A 21,124-nucleotide genomic window follows, 5' to 3' on the forward strand; every position below is an offset into this window, starting at 1 on the left:
ACTTCTGCAGGCTCAACAAGTGAGGTAGCAAGCCCTTTGGAACCGACCCAACTCACAACCGCTGCTCTACGTAGAGTTAGTGCCAATTTTATTAACTTGTTTTCTGGTTAGTTTGTTTTACACGTCTTTTATATTTTTCATTTTTAAATACATGAATTTATATATAAAAAATAACAATCGTCTGTCTACAGTTATGTATAGTTCTGCAACTCCTAAACCAAGCAATGGATATTGTAACGTGGTTATTAGTCTAAGGTGGGTTTAAATAATTAAATATAATTAGGTATAAACCTAATTATATTATTTTTAGATATATAGGTATAAAGTCTATATACAGTACAACCCCTTCCACTAAGGGATGGGTCACTCTATATTATAAGGAGAAAATGGCGATTCCCCAAGAAAGGTAGAGACGAGATCACGGTACGTTTTGCAACAGGCAAAATAAATATGTGCGTAATTTTTGCTATTTATTTATATTATTGTCGTACATATTGGGGGAAAATGTTTTTTTTCTGACAGTTCCATAACCGTAAATTTTCCGTAAAAAATTATTTGCACTCATAATACATATATCTCCTACTACTTACCATACAAAAGAGAGTCATGGTTAGAATAAATATTTAAAGACAAACGTATAAGGATAGACATTTAAAGATATTTAAATACTTTAAAATAATTAAATTAGTATTGACTCTTGTTTCTCGTTCCATTTCTCAATAAGTGTCCCGTCTCGTTTCCCGCTAACGTGACCCCTTCCAACTCCCGCAATGTATCCTGTTTCCCGCAACGTTTCTTCTCTTTATAGAGTTGTATTTCTCGTGGCGGAAGGTCGTGACCATTACGTGGAAACACATACAACAACTTTCTTAACATAATTATTGGAGTGGTTTACCATTACCTTCTTCATTTCACAGACTGGATGATAAATCATTAATCCCTCCTAAAGGATCCCCTAATGGAGAGTCCCACTTGCAATTACCTAACCACTTTTTGAATGCTTCTAATTATTGACTTTCATCCTGAATATATTCTTTTAATGTAAATAAATTGATACCTAATTATTTTTCGAAAGTTATCTTACTTATCTTGATATCAAATATGGTTAATTGATACGTAGTCACATATTGATTAATAATAGGTATATTTTCCAATCATTATACTTACAATCAGACAAGATATGAAAATAAAAAATCTAGGCATTGCAAATCACAGCCACAGTCACATTGAAGCAGCTGTCCAATAAGAATATAATAATATATTTAAATAATCCATTTAAAATGTTTATACCAGTTGCGGGAGCATTTTTATTAATCAATTTAATATTTCTAGCGGGATCGATAATGTATACACTGCTCGTTATAGATAAGGTGCGTACTTTTTGTTTAGTTTAGCTACCTATTTAGTGCTTATTTTCAAAGTTTTATATTGTAACTCAGAAAACGATGCTTCCACCAACAGCAATGGGTTAATTTAATTTGATTAAGAATCACGAATGAGTTGAACTGATGTTATTTTGTGATTGAAACATTTAATGCTACTTTCATATAGATGTAGGTGTCTATATAAGCACTTACTTAGGTAGTTTGTGTTTGCCTCGAAAAAATGGAACTCGTATTATAGGCACATACGATAGATATGAACTACTTAGAAATTTTTAAATGATGTTCGAAACAGTAATTACATAATTATAATAAAAAATAAGTACCTACTTCACGTATAGGTACGTCACGCTTTTAGCGCTAAACCGCGAAGCCGCTCTTGATGACCCAGGGTCAAACATTGGCTACGCGCGGGCGAGCGAACAGAGCAACGGCTGAGTAGTTTACATATAGATAAGTATGTTTTAAAATCTGATCACGATAAGTTATGTATACATTTTTATCAGATCTACATACCAACTAATATTTACATGAAAAGGTAATAAACTCTCAAAGTGAGGTCTCTAAACAAAAGCAACTGCTAGACTTCCAGTATAGCTACATATGTAGGGGACATCCGTAAAAGTCTACATGACTGGACTAGGTTAGCAATTTTAGAACGTTTCTTGTATTAACTTGGTTTAGCAATTGCCAGGAATTTCCATGCTTTAAACTTTTAACTTAAGGTTGGCAAGGTTTTAAATCTGCGTAAATTTCCGCGTTGCTCTTAGGACTTATAAGCATTTCATTCGAAATCAATTCCAAATAGGTTGCTTTTGATTTAAATACGTCTAATTGACTACTTTACTGGGTATAAAATAAAACGCATATAGGTATGCACATAATAATCAAATACAATTTTAAATGATACATTTTATTAATTACGATATTTACATTTTTTTCAATCATATTAAAGTACATATAGGTATTAGGAATGCTTTTTGACTCCAAAATCCGTGACGTCACATTTCACAATTTTTGTCATACAAGCTCCATAGAATGACTACTTTGACTAGTATGAGAGTAGCCAATTGTCTTTATCTTATTTGTCTACCATTCCGTTGGACTAAAATTCACTATATATTTTCCAGGATGTGCCGAGAGTATCCATAACACCATCTACGTTCTCGTGCCAGGACTCCGAGGCCCGCCTCAGCAATGCTCACGTGATCATCTTTGAGAATATTTCACGAATACGCACCAACAGCACTACTATACAACAGTGAATAACTTATATGCTATAACACAGTCAGAAAAAAACAGTCTGTTATAGAAATTGATCTGCAGGTCAATCTACCTAATCTAACATTAACCACGATCTCTGTAACTAATCAATAATTTAAAATTATTGCAATTATTGACGTCGAAAAACGTAGGAAACTAAATAATAATTATCCTGTAACCATCAAGGGGAAAACTATAAATAGAGTGAAGTAGGTACTAGGTAAATGTGGTAATTAAATAATTTAAAACGCAAAGTTAATCGTCGCAGTGTCTTTCCTCTAGCGTGTAGTCAAAGTGATAGGTACTTGTGAACTTGTTTTTTTTTTCTTCAAGATACTTTCTACCAAAAGAAGTTTAGAGGTCAATAAAAGCTAGCTATGACAGACGGAAGGACGGACAGACAGACACACGAATAATCCTATAAAGGTTCCTTTTTTTTGTACGAAACTCAAAAAACTCTGAATAAAACTTACAGAAAATGCGTAATCGTTGGATAGCTAAATATGGTATAGAGATAAATAAGTTAGGTACTTATCGATTACAATCTATTAAATGTATATGTTTATCAGAGTACATGTATAACACTTATCTCGGTGTACACTGTTCTGTACTTTCGTGATTTAAGAATTAACACACTATCGCAGCAAGTCACAAACTTCCTGTATAATTAGAATACAATAGAAGCGCTCATTATATAGATAAACCCATGAAGAGACTAATACCTCTGCTCCAGACCTGGTTTTATTTTCCAAAAATGTCCAACAAATACTTTTTGAGAAGATACCATTATGTCCTCGGCGACGTAATTGCTGCCCATTACAACGCCGAAGACATAATGGATTTTTATACCACGGCAGCACCTACGTCGTAAACAAAGGAGTGTTATAATTTTGACTTAATGCATTTCGGCGTAACAAATGCTTACAGTAGGTACCTACTTATTACTAACATAAAGGTCGCTAAAGTTTCAAACGCAGCTTCAAACTGCATCTGCCGACGGCACGTGTAGCGTTGAGTGACTTGGTTTGTTTATGTTCATATCGTTTAAGCGGTTTCCATGACTATTTTTCATAATTATGGAATGCCTTCAGAGCGTCACTGCAGCAACAGCAAGCTGCAGGTGCGGTTGCAGGCCTACGTCGCCACCATTACAGTGGTAGCGACCGCTAAACAATAAGGTCATCGCCTCGTAAAAATGAGTTTGCCACAAATTCAAGAGAACTAATAAACCTTGTTCATGTAAGTATAAGCAGTTTATAACGCAAGCCTTCTTATTTGAAAAAAAAGCCTTACCACTAACTGACCACCTAGTGTTGGTTATGCAGTGGCGGCTTGAAATTGTAACTTAAAGAGATTGTATCTTTTACCTAAACGACGACGAACCTAATTAATCAATCATTATCATAAGTTCTGTTGCGAAATGTAGGTACAATCAAACACAAACGCTATCCAAAGATTTGTGGCGCCCCTTGAGCCCATGGCTACAAATCATAGAGATTTGCCTGACCTGAATTAAATCTGAATGCATTTTACCGCGACGAATTTCCAGGGGGCTTGTGCTGTTTTATGTACCTACCTTCATAAGGACACTTCGTAACACGAAAGGAAGGCGACAAACCGAATTTCCGCAACCTTCAGGTCGCCGCTGCTCTGACAGGAATAACTAATCTCCGTTGAGAGAATATTGAATAAAATTACTTTACTCGTTCAATCTTTGCTTTTTCTGACCTATGGATGCCTGAACATGCGAAGTGGAGAAATAGAAGGAAAGTGGACCCAAGCTCTGATACTTTCTTCAGCACCTGATTCTGAGTAAACAGTAAGTAACTAAGGAAAACGCTCAGATGAGAGAAGTCCAAGTCAGAAGAGTAACTATAATTACTTATTTCTTTTCCTGAGTGTTGTATAAGTCGACGCGACTAAGGAAAATAACAATAGTTATCTTATTTTACAGGCTTGAAATTAGTGAAACAATTGCGATAGTACTTAGGTATCGTGCTACAAAATCTTATATTTTTGTGTACCAAGCTAAACTTTGTATGTTTATTTGGACGAGCGATTTCAGGAACTACTTGTCAATAAGTAAGTAAAAAATATTTATATGTATGACAGCTACATTCATGAGAAAGGCTGCAGCCTATCCAAAATCCCGAAGTAAGTATTCCAACGGGAGCGAAGCCGCAGGGCATAGCTAGTTATTAAGAAGATTCTTCATTCCACTGACTAAGATCCACTGATGGATTAGTGGATAATTTTATTCATCATTTAGGTAATCCACTTTTGAATCTAAGAGTATGTAATGTTAACCGGTGGATCAAAGGATATTTTCCCTGTTCAATCAGATTGGGTGCAAAGTCTTATCTCAGCAATAACGTGTGAGAATTTTAAAAACCGCTTAAGGCATGTTGTGGTAAGGAATAAGCATCCATGCTTGATATATTAGGTATGTACTAGTACTTACTTAGCCCTGCATTTGTCTAAGTCAAGTTTGCGTTTCTCCCGTCGTTGGTCAATGCCGTAGCCGATGCAAAAGTCACGTAATTATTTAGACACACCTTTGAACAATGGCGGCGAATATCATTACAAGACGATATTTTCACAACAATCTCGGCCAGACCAACGTTTGAGTAGACAGGTTTTGGAGAAAAAAAAATGCTACACAGGTGTTTAAAAATGTCAGAAGTCAACATGTTAATTTTATGTAGACAGGTATCTAATTCATTTACCTCACTTATACTTACCTATATAAATACGGCGTGTACTTATCTATAGATAGGACCACGTAAACTGTCCTTTATATAAATAAAAATAACAATGAGTAATTGTAATCTACCTGAAACATGACGTTTTAACACTGTACATATTAATATACCTAGACTGCAAAGCATCACACGCCCAGCATACAGTTATATTATTAATTATTCTAATTAGATGTATGTACACCTTCCAACTATATAAACAAAATGAGAGTTCTATAGATTTATAAACCAACATTCAGTGTCGATAAAAAAAGCCATTTGGTCCGTTGTTGTAATGGCTCGCAGTTTTGCTTGCGCTGTGGCCCCGACAAGTTAGCTACGTGGCTGAGCAATTTTCGATGAAGCTTTTTGAATTGGGCAAAATGAGTTACGCGTTTATTATTGTTGTGACGGTAGCAATCACCATCAAGTTGATGTTCCTGAGCTTTTCTATATATTTCACAATTAAAAACAAATTAAGTCAAGAATGCGCGGTGAGTTTTCAACAATTACCTAAGTGTACCTAATTTTAAATAAATTATATTCATGAATAAATTTACCCAAGCATATCCGAGTTAAAAGGTGAATGGTTACAATAGGTATAGCTTATGACCGTAAGTCTTAATTACTAGGAAATGCTGAAACTTCTAGGTTCTTGTTAAGAGCAAGTCCTTGAACTTATCTGAATTAACCGGAAATAAAGCTCTGCAGAAATTTCTTAACAATACATATTTACTTATGACATAATTTGTTAAAGATATTTATTCAGGTGGTAGGTAGTTACCACCTAGACGGATAAAAATCGAAATTGATTTTCAATTTTGAACTTCGAGTATACAAGAATCCTCTTTGTATACTTACCCTTACCACTCCATTCGAAATCTTGAACCTTCTATCAAGTTCCATTATATAAGTATCATCATTTTTATCGATAAAATCTCTGTCGCATCACATGCAATCTCATTACATTTTTTGCCATTCAATGTTCTATGGCGAATATTATCTTCATTTATTAACTGCAATAAATACATTCGAAACATCCGCTACGGAGTGTGACGACCTTCGCTTAAAATAAATATGTCGCAAAGAAGAATGGAATAAAAAAAAACTATGGATTGCAACACAAATTAGACATTATTTTGAAATGAAGCTCCTGCTACTACCGTTTGTGAATAAACTAACATCGTTAACTATTTATTTAAAAAATAAATAACTGTAATCTCCTGCAAAAGTCGGTATTACTTTCTGATATCTGTGAAATTGTATACTCTCTGTCGTGACTTATTTTGTTCACAAAATATTTAAATAACTTAGTACCTAGATATTCGGACTTCCTAAGTAGTTTCGTACAATAAAAACGCGGATGTGACCTTATACATATTATTGTGAAAAATACATCTTATGCTGTGGTAATAGTGACGAAATTCCAATATAATTGAAGAGATTATTATATCATAAATAAAAAGGGATATGCCATTGCGAGTATTATAATGATTTAACTTAAGTATTGCGTCACCTATGTATTTAAATCATTTTTTTGTGGAGACAAATAAATGTTACTCGGTGGACTTAGGCACACCCTCCAAAACGGACACGGGTGAGATGATTCGATTAGTTTGTTTAGCAGCCTTTTTTCTGTTGTTGGCCTTGCCTGGCAGAAGGGGCAAACCCAAGAGCTGGCTTGATGTCGTCAACATCTGCGTAAGACCGAGAAAACGCAGATGAGAGACATTTTCTGTTGTTTTACGAAGGATTCCATTTTGATATCTTAAATACTTAAGTGCTTATACATACTTTTTCTTTTACAGACGTCCAACAGCAGCAAGAAACAAAAGTCGATGTTAATATCTTGGAACCAAATTCCTCGGATATTTTTTCCCAAAAAAATTCAGTATTGTTCTGACAACAACAGGTCTACCATTTATACTGACAGACTTTAACATGTATAAGTTTGTAACGAAATAAATGTATTTGCATAGGTTATTAATAATTATTGATAGTTAAATATGTACCTAAATATTTGATTTCAATAACAACTACCTTACCTGAGAGCAATGACCTTGATTTTTACATAAAAATATTCGTACATAGTTATCTAGGTATAGTCGTAGGTATAGGTATAGTTGCATCCATCCTATTCTCGAAGAAGTAGATATAACAGGTAGATATGAACCAAAGAGCTTAGATTGCGTGACTTGTATTGACTTTACTGTGCATTGTAAGTAGGTACGTGACTTATTAGATTTCAGAATTTCCTAGGTGACGGTGGAGTTGTTTCGCGACTTTATCGAACATTTATAAGATATTATCCACCTACCTTTACAGAATATAGACATCGTTAATTTAGAAAAAAAATACTGTAACTGTAAGGACGTTATAACAAAAGTAAATTTTAAGCAAGATGATTACATACATGCCGGCTCTACCATATCGCGAAACAGTACGCCGAACTTTGACGGATTCGGCATACATTGCTGGTTTTTCATTACTGTAAATAAAAGCTCTCATACAAACTACGCAATGTTCTTTCATTCGCATTGTCGGCGCGCAGCGTCGGTTAGGTGATAGTTTGTAGCCGGCATTATAATTCAATGTTAAGTTGTAATGGAATATTTAATACTAAAGCGAAATTGATGAAAACGTGATGGTTTTACTTTAAAAAAATATTGGACATATCAGCCGCACACTAGAGCCGGCCAATGGCCTATATTTTTTAAGTTCATTTAAAATAATCTAGTCTCATCATTAAAACTTTTAAAATGTGTAAATATTGAGGCAGGTAATGCTGATGATTGATTTTACTACACGGCTTTTTATCCTGAAATTCCCGAACGAAAACTCGAAACTACTAAGTATATGTAAAATTAATTGTTAACCACAGCTATAATGTTTGACCTCGAGCTATATGTATTCCAATAGTATATTACAATATTGGACTAGTCCAATACTGTAATATCTATCTATCAATTTTCTTAAGTCCATTTTAAGGTTTTAACTTTTATGTCTAGACATAAAAACAACAAATAAAAACGTAAGTATACATTTAATTCCTTCTAAATAAACATATATACCCAACACACCGTTTTATACATTCTTTGAATTATATCATCTAATATAAATAGTATTCGATATCATTATACAGTGACATTGTACAATATAATACAAAACAATAAATAAAATGTCTATATATATATATACCATTTTAAGCATTTATATACCCTGCCCTGGATATTAAAAATAGAAGTCACTTAATTCTGTCGTCTTCTTCATAATGTCGTCACGCATAGCGCACTATGCGCCTGGGGCGACAAGCAATAATTTATTTAATTTATCCAATTAAATTTCAACATTTAAGAAATTAATAACCCTAACAAATGTTGGCCATTTAAAAGTCCTTTTCTTAAATTCCATTTTGAGGTTTTTACTTTTATATTTAAGTGCTTTGTGTACAACAAGTCTATTAAATTCAGAAACATTTGGATGATTTACATATTCCTCTATATTCATCCATTTGCATTCTTGAACTTCTCTTTCAGATTTTGATATTTTTTCAGATAAGGCAGTCATCATCAACAGTACATAAATATCGGAATTTCCGAACATCATGTCGTGTACGTGTCTGAAGGTGATTAAGGACTGAAATGCTGCATCTACTCCTGTCTCTTCTTTTATTTCTCTTACAGCAGCATCTATGATATCTTCCCCTGTAATATAAAACAAAACAATTGAATTAGTTAAAACAATTGAAGATATAAAACCAAATCCATCGAGGATTTGGATTAGAAGATTGATAATATGTTAACATGGTATGGTTAAATTTGAACATTTAATTTATGATTACAGTTACAGGTTATTTCATATTTCCATAACAGACAGTAATAAAATATAAAATGTAGATAATAAAACAAAATAATAAATAGCTTTACCTCTCTCAACATAACCCCCAGGTAGTTTCCAATGTCCGTAAGTATAATTTTTTTCAGATACAGCCAAGAGTTGGTCCTTATTGTTGAATACCAAGCCACCCACTCCTAGGTTGGTATGGCTAGCTGGAGGCAAATTGGGCTCGCAATCCAGTGGCAGCCATTTGAACATCATCACATAGTCATCTCTGGCATGATGGAAATTAAACCCTTTCTAAGGATGTTAATGTATGCCTTTATTAAAATAAATAAATAGGTATGTAAGCAGTAAACTATTGCTTTGAAAAATGCTGGACAGTTAACAAATTTGAAACAGTAATTTGTTTAATAATAATGTACTTACAAGATATTCTTTTGATATGTAGATAGTTTATTAGCAATCATTAATTATTACTTACTTTAATATAACACTTACTTGCGCCAATATAGGAACCTGCATAGAGTCTTTTATATTAACTTTAAACCAAATACACCTCCTTTGCTCTTCGGTCCATTTAGCCAGAGATTCTACATAAAACATTTTGAACAAGGTGCAATCAAGCATGTTTGCAAATATTGTGAAGTGTGTGCAAATATTGTGAAAAATGGTGAACCTTTCAGAAATATCTATCTTTGAATACATATATTACTGTAAAAGCCCGTATACAGATAAATCTTAGGTTTTTTCAGAAAATCTTAGGATTTATCAGCATGGGTTGGTAAACGTAAAGACTTATTATAAATAATTGACGATTTTTTCAGGATTTTGCCATTAGAATTTAGTATATGCTAGGTTTTGCTACTGAGGGCTGGTAAATGTAGGTTTTGGGAATCAAACAATGAGTAATTCTTATTAATTATTTATTTTTCAGTCAAAACCATACATATTTTATGTAGGTATCATAATTATGAGAGTAATTAATTAACTAAGTAATTAAAAATCAAATCCTTACCTATATTTTCATTTGGTACGTATTTTTATTTATAAATGTTTTTATATTTTAAAGGTATAGTATAACCTTACCTTTAAAATACTTCTTAAATAGTAAAAAATAACAAAAGTAAAATTATTTTCTCAACATTTACCATGCCTTTGATATAAATCTTAAGATTTACCAAGTGAATGGTGGTAAAAGTTAGAATCACAAAATTGTTCGGACTTTTACCATTAAGAGTTGGTAAATCTTAGGTTTTACTGGAATATCTAAAGATTTACCATAGTTCATGCTTTTACAGTAACATATATATTTTATTTTTGACAATAACCTGCCAAAAATTTGCCAAAATTGTATTGTGTAGTTTGGTCTAATTTGAGAGACTGGATTTGTTTTTATATCTTATCTTTCTAATAAATATAACCATAGTGGAATTTATTTTAAAATCCAGAATTACATTACATTTAGGTACATTTCTAAAAAAAATCAATGTCTTACCGTCAAGTTTGCGAGAAAAATAATCTTTATCAACCAATTTTTCTGAAGAAGAATCTATAGTAATGCCATTGAATCTGTCCATTTGTCCAGTAAAAATCTGAGGTAAAGTTTGATTAGAATGTGTGTGACAAACTGGGCAACTAAAAAAAATGTAATTTCATGAGTATTGAGTAAGAAAAGGAGAACTTTGGAAATACGAAAAATACCTAGGTACTACTACTGCACTTTGCAAGTGAATGCAAGGAAATTTTAAACAACAGTACTTAGGTCTAATACGAACCTCAGGCTAATAATTCTCCTACTAATTAAATTACAATTTAATCTACTAAAACATTTCATAGGCAACATTTTTATTTCCTAATTTTGATATTTTCTAACTCTAACTAAGTAGGTACCTAGATATTTTTATTTACCTATTTCCAACTAGCGACAGTACTGACAGTGACAGTTTTATGCATGGATTAGTAAAGTACTGTAGTTAACATTATTTTTCTCTCCATTTATAATTATATTGGCAAAATTTATACAAAATAATAATATCTACTTATAATTTTTACTTACTTTATCCGTATGTATGTATATACTTTTATATTTTAGGTTTCACACTGATCCGTGTTTATAATATTATTATAACATATTATATTCCGTGTCAATTTCAACCTTGACGTTGGCAAAATCATCGTTTTGGCGAACGATGGAGCCACGAAATTAAAAAAAAAGTACTGTAGGTACTATTCCATGGTTTTAAGTACCTAGGTACCTACCTAGTGTTGCAGTTCGATAGTCAAAGTCATGTTGATAGAACTATCGTTTGTGGAACTATGATGATTCCGACATAAAGCAACATTATAGAATATTGATAATCTATTTATGATTCAGCAAAAGTAAGAATCACGATAGTTAAAACGAACGATAGCGTATATAGGCGCAATAATTTTTGCATGGTGGAAACAGCTAGGTGTATCAAATCAAATCATAGGTATTTTTAAGCAAAATAAATACTTTGATTTTAATTCTATCGATATTGTCGATACTAGATAACATAACTTGTAAGCTTTGATAACCTTTTGATAGTTCTGCAATACCTATTTAATATATCGGTAGGGAAAATTACATACAATCGAATCGATAGTCGCCTATCGCGCGCTTCACTACCTTCTTACTGTAGTTTTAGACCAGAGATTAGATCAAATTCAAAAACAAGTCAAAAGATCCTAAAATATGTTGTAAACAGGAAGTACCTAATTTCGTATCTCATTTTGTGATGTGAATTCATAAAGAAATGTACCTCATATGGAAAAGATTTATTTATTACATACTTATGTAACACAGTGAACTTGATATTTATTTACAAATACTAAAACGTAAGAAATGACGTCGCTTTTATTTCAAGGCATTGAAGATAGGTATAATGGTATTACAGTTGATTCTGAAAAAGAACCTTGTGAAGGAGATGTTTTCATACATAAACTATCAGGTGAGAGAAATACATAAATTCCGCTACCACCTACCTACTACATAAGTTGGTGAAAGAAACACTAAAGTTTAGACTATTCTCAGACTTTAAAAATTATTTAAAACTGATAAGCATGATAAGATCAATTTTCAAGAAGATTTGGAAGAGATTTCATTTGAAATAAATAGTATCCTTGCACTCTTTTGAAAGTTGACATCAAAATATCTAAATACAATATCTGGTATCTGGCATGCCAGATTGCTACAATGGAGGTACAGGGTTCGATCCCCGGTCAGGTCAAGTTCGAAAAAGATCTATTTCAGATTAACCTGGATCTTGACTGCTTATTAGTGGATAGACAGCAAGCCTTGGAAAAAATCAATGTGTGTGATTAATTAATTTAAGTAATTATTTAATATGCATTTGAATACAATAGCATCCCATGCTGGCTTTGCTCAGTTAAAATCTTAATAAATTATATAATAAAACCTTCCTCAAGAATCACACTATCTATCAGTAAAAACTGAACAAATTTGGTAATTTCTTGACTTCTTTTTATATAAAATCTAAATATATTATTTATGTTAATGTTAATATTTTCAGAATCACTCAAAACATGGAGTGAACAGAAAAAAAGGTGCATATGGTTTAAAATAAATATAAAAGATGCAGCTTGGGTTCCAGTACTTGCAAATGTATGTAATTTAGAGATAATTTCAATATTATATACCTAGATTATAATTATATTTATTTTCTAATTGTTTTATTTTTAGGAAGGATTTGATTTTCACCATTCAAGAGACAGTTTTGTGATGATGTACAAATGGTTGCCTACTGACACTAGACCAAACTTGCCACCAGCTTGTCACACTAACTTAGGAGTTGGAGGGATTGTCTTGAATCGTACAAATCAATTATTGGTTGTTATAGAAAACCATTTCATAGAGTTCCCACATTGGAAGCTTCCTGGAGGGTATGTGGAAAGAGGTAATTTAATTTGTTACTAGTTATTATAGGCAGATTAAAAAGAATATGGTCACATAAGTCTAAATTTGCCTATTACTGGATGAGAAATTAACTGTTGGCATTACTTGTAATACTATAATTTGTTAGTAACCCATTTTCTCAAGTTAGAGGGTTATAATGGTACACTTATATATACAAACTAGTAAAGCTACAACATCCAACTTTATATTTCAGGTGAAGACATAAAAGATGCTGCCATACGGGAAGTAAAAGAAGAGACTGGTGTTAATACTGAATTTGATTCATTGGTCACTTTCAGACATACTCATAATGCAATGTTTGGTAACTCTGATATCTATGCAATAGTCATATTAAAAGCTACCTCTGAAACCATCACGAAATCTGATCTGGAAATTAAGGATTGTAAATGGATGGACATAGAGGAATATCTGAATCATCCTGATGTATTTGAATGCAATAAATTCATTATAAGACAAGCTTTGGACTTAAAAAAGAGAAACATTAAACTATCTCTCAATAAAAGTACTATAACGTTGGGTAAACTGTCCCGAGATATGACTTCTCTTGTTATGGAAGATTTATGATGTAACTAAAACTGTAAATCTATTTCATATTAACATTCAGGGTGGGTTTTTTTATTTTAGTTACCATTTTGTTAATATAATACAGTGATCACACAGTGATATTCTAATTCTAGTATTAATAACTCTGTAAAATAAAAATATATTTATTGATTTCACCAATTTTATTTTGAGTTATGACAATTGTTTTATAATTTTAGTAATTCAAAAATGTGTAGCTCTTACATACATTCCAATAAAATTGAATATTGATCCAATTTAAGAGTTTTTCATGGAAATTAGTAAATGTATTTTACTAAGATGGTTATTGTTATATAATATACAAAAATAAATTTAAATTAGTAAATAGTCTTCATTTCTGAAACCATACATACTTTCATCAAAATATACTCAGTACTGACCAGCCCTCTATATATCTCAGTTATATATCTATAGATATCTCAGTTAACAAATTAACTGCCACTACTTAATGGTTAAAACAAAATAATAAAATAAATACATTCATAACTTAAAACCATACTTATAAACTACCTGTTCTAGCCAGTCCATAGTGATCAACTTAACTGAGATAAATAGGATGGCAGATGAATAGGATGAGAACAACTTATCTCTATTGACCAACTATGTCTACACAACGAAAACATGGACCATCATTACCTATATTATATTATATTATATTCTAATAACCAATAAAAATTACACACATCCACAGGTTCAGAAAGTTACTTAATTTTGGGTACGCCCGTGCGAGCACAATACGGGTGCACAGTCCTCTCATTCATTAAATATTAATGTCATAATAAAATAACAACAGCAAAATGTGGATTTTTAGTGATCAATATTAAATATTGAAATATAATTTAGCTAATGATACTTTTATAGGCAATTCTATAAATCTATGAAACGGACATAATGAGGAATAAAATTTAATTGATTGGGTTCAGAATAATGTAATCAGCATAAGTTTGAAGTCTGTGAAAGTCAAATTTAACTTCCACCGTGCAATGTCTTTTATTCGTCATATACCTACTACTTTCCATAATTTACATCTAAATCTTTATATACCCAAAATTTTAATTGATTTAAGTAAAGCACAAAAACAGTTCCATATTGGCTTTATAACCATATAAATACAAATTCACATGCACATATTCACCTAGTACAACATTCATTCCACTCAATATATTTAGTTCTCACACTGTTATACTTGCTTCAATATAAACACACATTTATGATTATAATTTAATGATTCATATCAATAAATAAGTCACTATAAAACTGAACAGAAAAAAATAAAGAATTGGAATTTGTGAAATCATAATACTTGTGTTTAAGTTGGTCAACTGTAAGCACAGATTTTTTTCCTATTTCAACATTTCATTTGTGCAAAAATGTGAGTGTGGTTTAAAAACAGATTGATTCATTTTACTATACATACATTATAAATGTGAAGAATCTATACATGTTATATTTTTACTCAAATCATCAAGAAAATTTAATTAAAATTATTGGAGTATCTTTCTTACTTATTTCATCAAAAACCAAATAATGCCTACCTACACATAGAGTGCAGGCCCAACTGATATGTCCATGTAAAAAAAAAATGTAATGGTAGACAAATGTTTAATCTAAATCTGGTGCTGCTGCACTATGACCCATAAAGTCACCATCTTCATCAGAACTATCAGCATCGCCAATAATAGACTTTAGGAGCCCTCCGAATACAGATGTCGAATTCCTGTTGTTGGGTGGAACTTCTATGCCAAACCAAATACGGCCAATGTTGTCCAGATATACTGAATAATTTGGGTCTCTCTTGATACTGATAGCATACCAGTTTCTTAATATTTTGAATTGATTTGCATGTCTCCTGAAAGAAAAAATACATTTCTTTACATTGATTCATTTCAACTACAATAGTTATAGGTAGGTACCAATGTAACCTAGACATTTGCACATGGATATGTTACAATTTGTTACGGCGAAATCCCAAAGTGCGGCTACACCTAGGTGTATCTGGTCTCAGTTGGCTACACCTAGGTGTGGCCTGCTTACGTTCGGCTAGCCCAGAGTATGTAGCCTTTATCATGTCGGCTATCAAATACGGCAACACCTACCTGTAGCCAACAGAGACCAACTAATCCTAGGTCTAGCCGGCTAAACCAAGGTGTAGTCACACTTCAGGGTTAGGCCGTGCCGTAACAGATATACAAAAATAGCTTAGGTAGGAAAATTACATCTATCTGACTATAATACTCATAATTCCCACTGATTTACATTTATTTAACAGCTTATGTACAGTCAACAGCACATTACATAGAGGTTCATGCAGGGTAATTTGATGTGCTGTTGACTGTACACAGAGATATAAAAAGAGACAGACAGTAAACAGGAAAGTCAGTACAAAAGTGCTGCTTATTTCAAACTAGCCTTTGCCTGTGTGATTTCCCAAGGCAGCAGGGTGTTTTTACGGGATGAAAGATACCCTTTGTACTTCTCCATATTTCAAACTATATGTAAGCAAAATTTCAAGAAGATTGGTTGAGTAGATAGAGCATTAAGAGATAACAAACAAACTTACTTTCGTATTTATAACATTAGTTAGGACTAGCTTTTGCCTGCGGCTCCTAAATTATTATTGTCTCGGGTTCTAAGCAACAAATTGTGATGAAACCTATACCAGATTTTATAGATCTGCTATATAACTGTAAAAACAACATCCAATTCCAGTCAGTCATTTTTGCATGATGCATAAACAGACAGGCAAAAATTCTAACAAAAATTGTTTTGGCTGCTATTAGTCCCATAAAGATCCCCCTTAATTATTTTTCTTTAATATCTCCTATGTACAAACTTTACCCATTTAGAGTTTTATTATAATGTATAAATAAATGATATTTCTTCCACTCATGAGAGTTGAAAAGAAGTCTGGTGTTTTTGAGATACTCACATATTTCATCTCATTTAAAAATACATAAAAAAATCAGATTTACAAATACTATTAATACTTACTGTTCAATAGCTCGTAACAGAAACCAAAGAAAATTTAATAATGGAAATAAAAAAGGAGGGCCCTTTTCATTCTTAATAGTTGGGTGTGAGCCTGTGTATTTGTTAAAAGTTTCTGTTGCCATTTGAATATTTCTGAGGCATAAAAACTGTAGCACTGCTTGTGCTATAAATAAGTCTATCTCTGACTTCAATCCTTTAGATGTATGTAGTTCAATCAGCATTGTAGCATATGTTGAACCATCACATGAGTGCAAGAAATGTCTGTGGGCAGATGTGAAATCTGATTCCCTCCAATAAACTTCAGCAATTTTCTGAAACAAAAAAACAACATGAGCAGAATATCTACACTACATCTATCCAACTAAGCAAATGACGAAAGCAAGAGCATGAACCATAGTTTTACAAAATACTGAGTTTTCTAAAACCTAAAAGGAAAATCAAGATCGATCAACATTTTAATAAAAACCTTGATATTGAAATTACGATTTTTACACTTTTTATTAGGTAAGAAAGCACTAACCTTGTGAAGTAAGGGATGTCCTTTCTTGTTGCTATCCATGGACCATTTAACAGCATTAGTAAGGTAACTTTCTCGTTCTGGTATACTTGAGTCCATGATTTCGAATAGTTTGGCTATTTTTTCTATCCATTCTTCGCACGGTTTCGTTTCGGACTTCGTAAGTACGTCGATTAGCAGAATAGCTAAATCAGCTCCACTGCCTTGCTGATCGCGTTGCAAGAGAATTGTAGAACCTTTATACAGTAAATTTAATAAATCTGCATATTTCTTCTGACTTAAATACCTGAAATTACAGAAAGTGATTATATTTGCAATATATTTTACGAAATATATTGCAAATATAATCAACCAGGTTTTATTTTACCTGAAATACAGAGTTCTATACATTTGATGTGCTTCATAATATTGGCCGGAATTAACAGAAGCTTCTAATTTATCTAAAACTCGCACTACACCTCGTTCTCCACGTGCAGCCATAATATTATTTTCTAGAAGTTATCTTCTAATTCCGCATGCAATGCAATGCACTTAAAAACTGTAAAACCAATTTACGCCATAGCCACATGAAAAGTCAAATTGATTGTTTGAAGTTGACTTGCCTGACAGTCTTGTCTTAACTTGACAGTTGACACTTACTACCCAGGTGCCCGATCTCAGGTTTGATCCATCGTTTGATCTCACGCGATCGAAGTTCATATCATTAATTTTCTAATTTTTTTTCCGAAGGTTTTCAGCAAATTTCAATGGGAAAAATCGGTCGATTGATACATTGAATTGAACTTTTTTCGTAATTCAAGAAACCGTGTTAAACATTTTTCTAAAATGGAGAAAATTATTGAAATGATCTTCGATTGTGTGAGAATCGAGCCCCAGGTACCATATAAAACTGTAGGTACTTATACCCATGGATTTAAGAAGAACTTCGGAGTACCTACTAATTCCATGTCTATAGGTACCCAAACGGCACGGAAATCTGCATAGATAATATAAGGGCCCCGCGCGCGGAAATCTGTATATATATATACGTCTGACTCAGAAACAAAGTCAGCCGCCGCCTATTTACCGGACGTAATTGATCTCACGCAGATACAAAGGCATTTCAGCGTCAAAGTGTAACGCCACGCATTATGACCTCTTTAGTCATATCGCGTGCGCGCTGGCATGATTTTTATTTCTTTCAGTCTAAATTCCAAAACTTTAAATTATTGTTCTACTTGATATTTTGAAATCACATTTTGAATCATGCATGGCACGTACCACACGTACGCTGTAATAATAATATATATATATAATAAAATATCTTAAATTATTTATAGACCCTTGAAGGGGTCTGTATTTTATTTATTAATTATATTATTATACAACTGTCTGCCTTTGCCTATCAACCCTACCTGAGATTACCCTACCACCTAACAAAAGGTTACCACCGAAGTGCTCAATGACAACATGGACTCCGACCATCAGCCTGTCCTCGTAACAGTGGATGAGTCCCATACTGCCAAGCCAACCCCTTCCCCCAAACCCCGAATTAAGTGGGTTAAGTTCAGCACGTATGTAGAGCAGCACCTCTCTTCGGCACCGGTCAGCAACGCGGCTGACGTAGAGCAGTTAGCTCCCCACATCTGTGAAATAACACAAGAGGCCCTAAAACAAGCTACATCTGACACCGTTAGTACCTCCAAGAGACGCCCTACCCCCCTCTACATTCTAGAGATAATAGCCGAAAAGAGAACCCTGTGAAAACGCTGGTAGAACCAGATGCCCATCCCTCAAAACTCGAGTGAACACTATGTCAGCAAAGATTGCGAAAGCCCTGAAACAGAGGTCTTGGTTTTCCGAGTCTTGGCTACGGACCATAGAGTCGGCGAGTGACGATTGGACGTCTATTCACAGGCTCTGCAGGCAAGTTTCCAACAAGCCTTAGCCTATTCGCCCCCTCAACGCCTCCAACGGTACCCCCCGGTACACAGCGGATAATAGAGCGGAAATATTCGCGGATAATTTAGAGCAGCGATTTAAACCGAACCCCTCTGATGACCCTCAGCAAGCTGAAGACATCCAGAAGCTCCTGGATGAGTACTTCCGTCGTCCCATCCCCCCGGACGAAGACCCTGTAGTCTTTACCCCGGGTCCTTAAGATAGTCAAAAAAACGAAGTTACGCAAAGCCCCAGGCCCCGATGGCATCCCCAACGAAGCCCTGCGACACTTCCCTCCGCGAGCAATCGCAGTTTTGACGCGACTCTATAACGGAGTCTTGCGCATGGGCCACTACCCCTCCATCTGGAAACTAGGTCGTGTCATCATGCTTCCCAAGCCCCACAAAAATGTCTTGAATCCAGGGAGTTACCGCCCCATTACCGGCTCGAGCTGAAATCGCGCCCCGAGATAGGTATTAAGACAGACCCCATTCTTGTGGCACTTTCCCAACCCAACGACCTGTCTGTTTTGACAGACAGCGACCGACACCTCAGTAAAGAGGCCGTTGCCTCGTCCCTGGTTAATAAAAAAAGGGACGTACCTAATACGTCGTGGAAAGCGCGTTGCAGAAAGCGGGAGTGGGAGACGTATCATTTAATTAACGCTATCGCTTGTTATGGACTATGAAGCTATACCTATATAAAGCCAGCAAGGAGCCAGCATTCCTAAGAGCTTTTTGATGCAAATGCAAGGTACATAACTACCTAAAAGTGATGGAAATTAAGTACCTACGTATGGAACACACTACGTTATTTACAATTTAAATTTAAAAGTTAAATAAAAAAGATGGTGGAAACAATGGATTAAAAAAGCGATAGTAAGAAATAACAGAAATATTAAAATCAAATGGTTCCCAATGGTCGCCATGTGCCACGTCGTTCATGTATGGACATATAAGCTGGGTTGCTCTATTTTGGCATTTATGTAGTGAACATCGATTAATAAAATATGCCACCAAGATTTATGCAGGTGTAAAGAAAAGTCGTTGTTCTGGGACGCCGGCCCAGGGGAGGGTTTTATTTTATTCATGAATGAGCGACTTCGGTATCCAAACGCACGTGAGAAGCTGACTAAAGCTGGTTGTTAAGAGTAAATAATTAAATACGGAGAAGAGGCTGGGAACGATCCAATCAAATAGATATTTTTCACTATGGCGAGAATACAGAGGTAGGTATCTATCCATCTTAAGGCTTGATTAATTATACCTACATATATTATTCGAAATACCTAACCTTATATTTTCCATATTTTCTTTGATCGCAAGTATATAGTTAGTACTTTTTTAAACCTTGGTAAGTTTGCACTTAAAATATACGTATAACGTATATAAACGCGAAAGTGAGTTTGTTATTTACTCAAGTTTATCTCCTTATTAACCTAGAAGTCTAATAGAGTTCTATATCCCCAACCAATCATAATGACCTAAATACAATACTTATTAGTATTGTATTTAGGTAAATTTTTCATCCCGGTAAATACAAGTGGGTAAAAGTGAGTATATTAATAATTAAAGAACTTTTCTACCAGCTAAAATGATTTAAATATCCGTTCGTTACGACGACGATAAGTTGGGCACACACCGGACCGCGCATACGTGACCTGACTGGCGACTACTCCGTTAATATTCCATCTCCCGTTACCCCATGTTGGTGTCAATTTACGGCTATTTTGTTGAATCAACATGCGAAAATATTACATTTAAATAAATATGTTAAAAAAAATGTGTGCTTAGCAATCGCTTGTGTTTTTAGGGAAGTAGGTACCTACTCTTTACACATAGGTAATATGAGATTCTCAAAATATCAGACTCTTAAAATATTAGATTATCAAAATACTTTCTCAATTTACCAGCACTCTTATTCAAGCTCCTCA

The 21,124-nt window shown here is 33.7% G+C and overlaps 3 protein-coding genes across 5 annotated transcripts; 1 reads left to right on the forward strand and 2 right to left on the reverse strand.

The window, feature by feature from the left end:
* Positions 1–8,407: 8,407 nt before the first annotated feature.
* LOC128673933 (uncharacterized) lies at positions 8,408–11,152 on the reverse strand. Of its 3 annotated transcripts, none has more exons than XM_053752110.1 (5): positions 11,132–11,152; positions 10,719–10,858; positions 9,722–9,813; positions 9,310–9,520; positions 8,408–9,087 (listed from the first exon to the last, which is right to left on the reverse strand). In XM_053752110.1, exons 2-5 carry the CDS (start codon positions 10,798–10,800, stop codon positions 8,720–8,722), a joined length of 753 nt encoding a protein of 250 aa, XP_053608085.1. In that variant the 5' UTR covers positions 10,801–10,858; positions 11,132–11,152; the 3' UTR covers positions 8,408–8,719. The 3 variants fall into 3 exon arrangements, with proteins under 3 accessions (XP_053608085.1, XP_053608082.1, XP_053608083.1); XM_053752107.1 differs by having other exon boundaries at positions 10,999–11,140; XM_053752108.1 differs by having other exon boundaries at positions 9,310–9,494; positions 9,705–9,813; positions 10,999–11,140.
* Positions 11,153–11,495: 343 nt separating this feature from the next.
* LOC128673934 (uncharacterized) lies at positions 11,496–13,895 on the forward strand. Its single transcript, XM_053752111.1, has 4 exons — positions 11,496–12,195; positions 12,778–12,869; positions 12,948–13,161; positions 13,375–13,895. The coding sequence occupies exons 1-4, from the start codon at positions 12,090–12,092 to the stop codon at positions 13,743–13,745; spliced, it is 783 nt and encodes a 260-aa protein (XP_053608086.1). The 5' UTR covers positions 11,496–12,089; the 3' UTR covers positions 13,746–13,895.
* On the reverse strand, positions 13,888–17,854 carry LOC128673932 (uncharacterized protein). The gene is made up of 4 exons (XM_053752106.2): positions 17,639–17,854; positions 17,275–17,557; positions 16,755–17,065; positions 13,888–15,612 (listed from the first exon to the last, which is right to left on the reverse strand). The coding sequence occupies exons 1-4, from the start codon at positions 17,749–17,751 to the stop codon at positions 15,366–15,368; spliced, it is 954 nt and encodes a 317-aa protein (XP_053608081.1). The 5' UTR covers positions 17,752–17,854; the 3' UTR covers positions 13,888–15,365.
* Positions 17,855–21,124: the final 3,270 nt, after the last annotated feature.

The sequence above is a fragment of the Plodia interpunctella genome, chromosome 11 (genome assembly GCF_027563975.2).
Source record: "Plodia interpunctella isolate USDA-ARS_2022_Savannah chromosome 11, ilPloInte3.2, whole genome shotgun sequence".
Classification (NCBI taxonomy): Eukaryota; Metazoa; Arthropoda; class Insecta; order Lepidoptera; family Pyralidae; genus Plodia; species Plodia interpunctella.

Excerpts from the sequence above, each read along its gene's own strand:
- LOC128673933 (XM_053752107.1), bottom strand. The coding sequence starts at position 11,066 with ATGTTGCCTATGAAATGTTTTAGTAGATTAAATTGTAATTTAATTAGT. Across the intron at positions 9,814-10,718 it reads TTTTTCTCGCAAACTTGACG|AATCTCTGGCTAAATGGACC; the intron begins GTAAGACATTGA and ends TGTTTTATGTAG. Across the intron at positions 9,521-9,721 it reads AGGTTCCTATATTGGCGCAA|AAAGGGTTTAATTTCCATCA; the intron begins GTAAGTGTTATA and ends TAACATCCTTAG.
- LOC128673932 (XM_053752106.2), bottom strand. The coding sequence starts at position 17,751 with ATGGCTGCACGTGGAGAACGAGGTGTAGTGCGAGTTTTAGATAAATTA. Across the intron at positions 17,558-17,638 it reads TATAGAACTCTGTATTTCAG|GTATTTAAGTCAGAAGAAAT; the intron begins GTAAAATAAAAC and ends CTGTAATTTCAG. Across the intron at positions 17,066-17,274 it reads GACATCCCTTACTTCACAAG|AAAATTGCTGAAGTTTATTG; the intron begins GTTAGTGCTTTC and ends TTTTTGTTTCAG.
- LOC128673934 (XM_053752111.1), top strand. The coding sequence starts at position 12,090 with ATGACGTCGCTTTTATTTCAAGGCATTGAAGATAGGTATAATGGTATT. Across the intron at positions 12,870-12,947 it reads GGGTTCCAGTACTTGCAAAT|GAAGGATTTGATTTTCACCA; the intron begins GTATGTAATTTA and ends TTTTATTTTTAG. Across the intron at positions 13,162-13,374 it reads TGGAGGGTATGTGGAAAGAG|GTGAAGACATAAAAGATGCT; the intron begins GTAATTTAATTT and ends TTTATATTTCAG.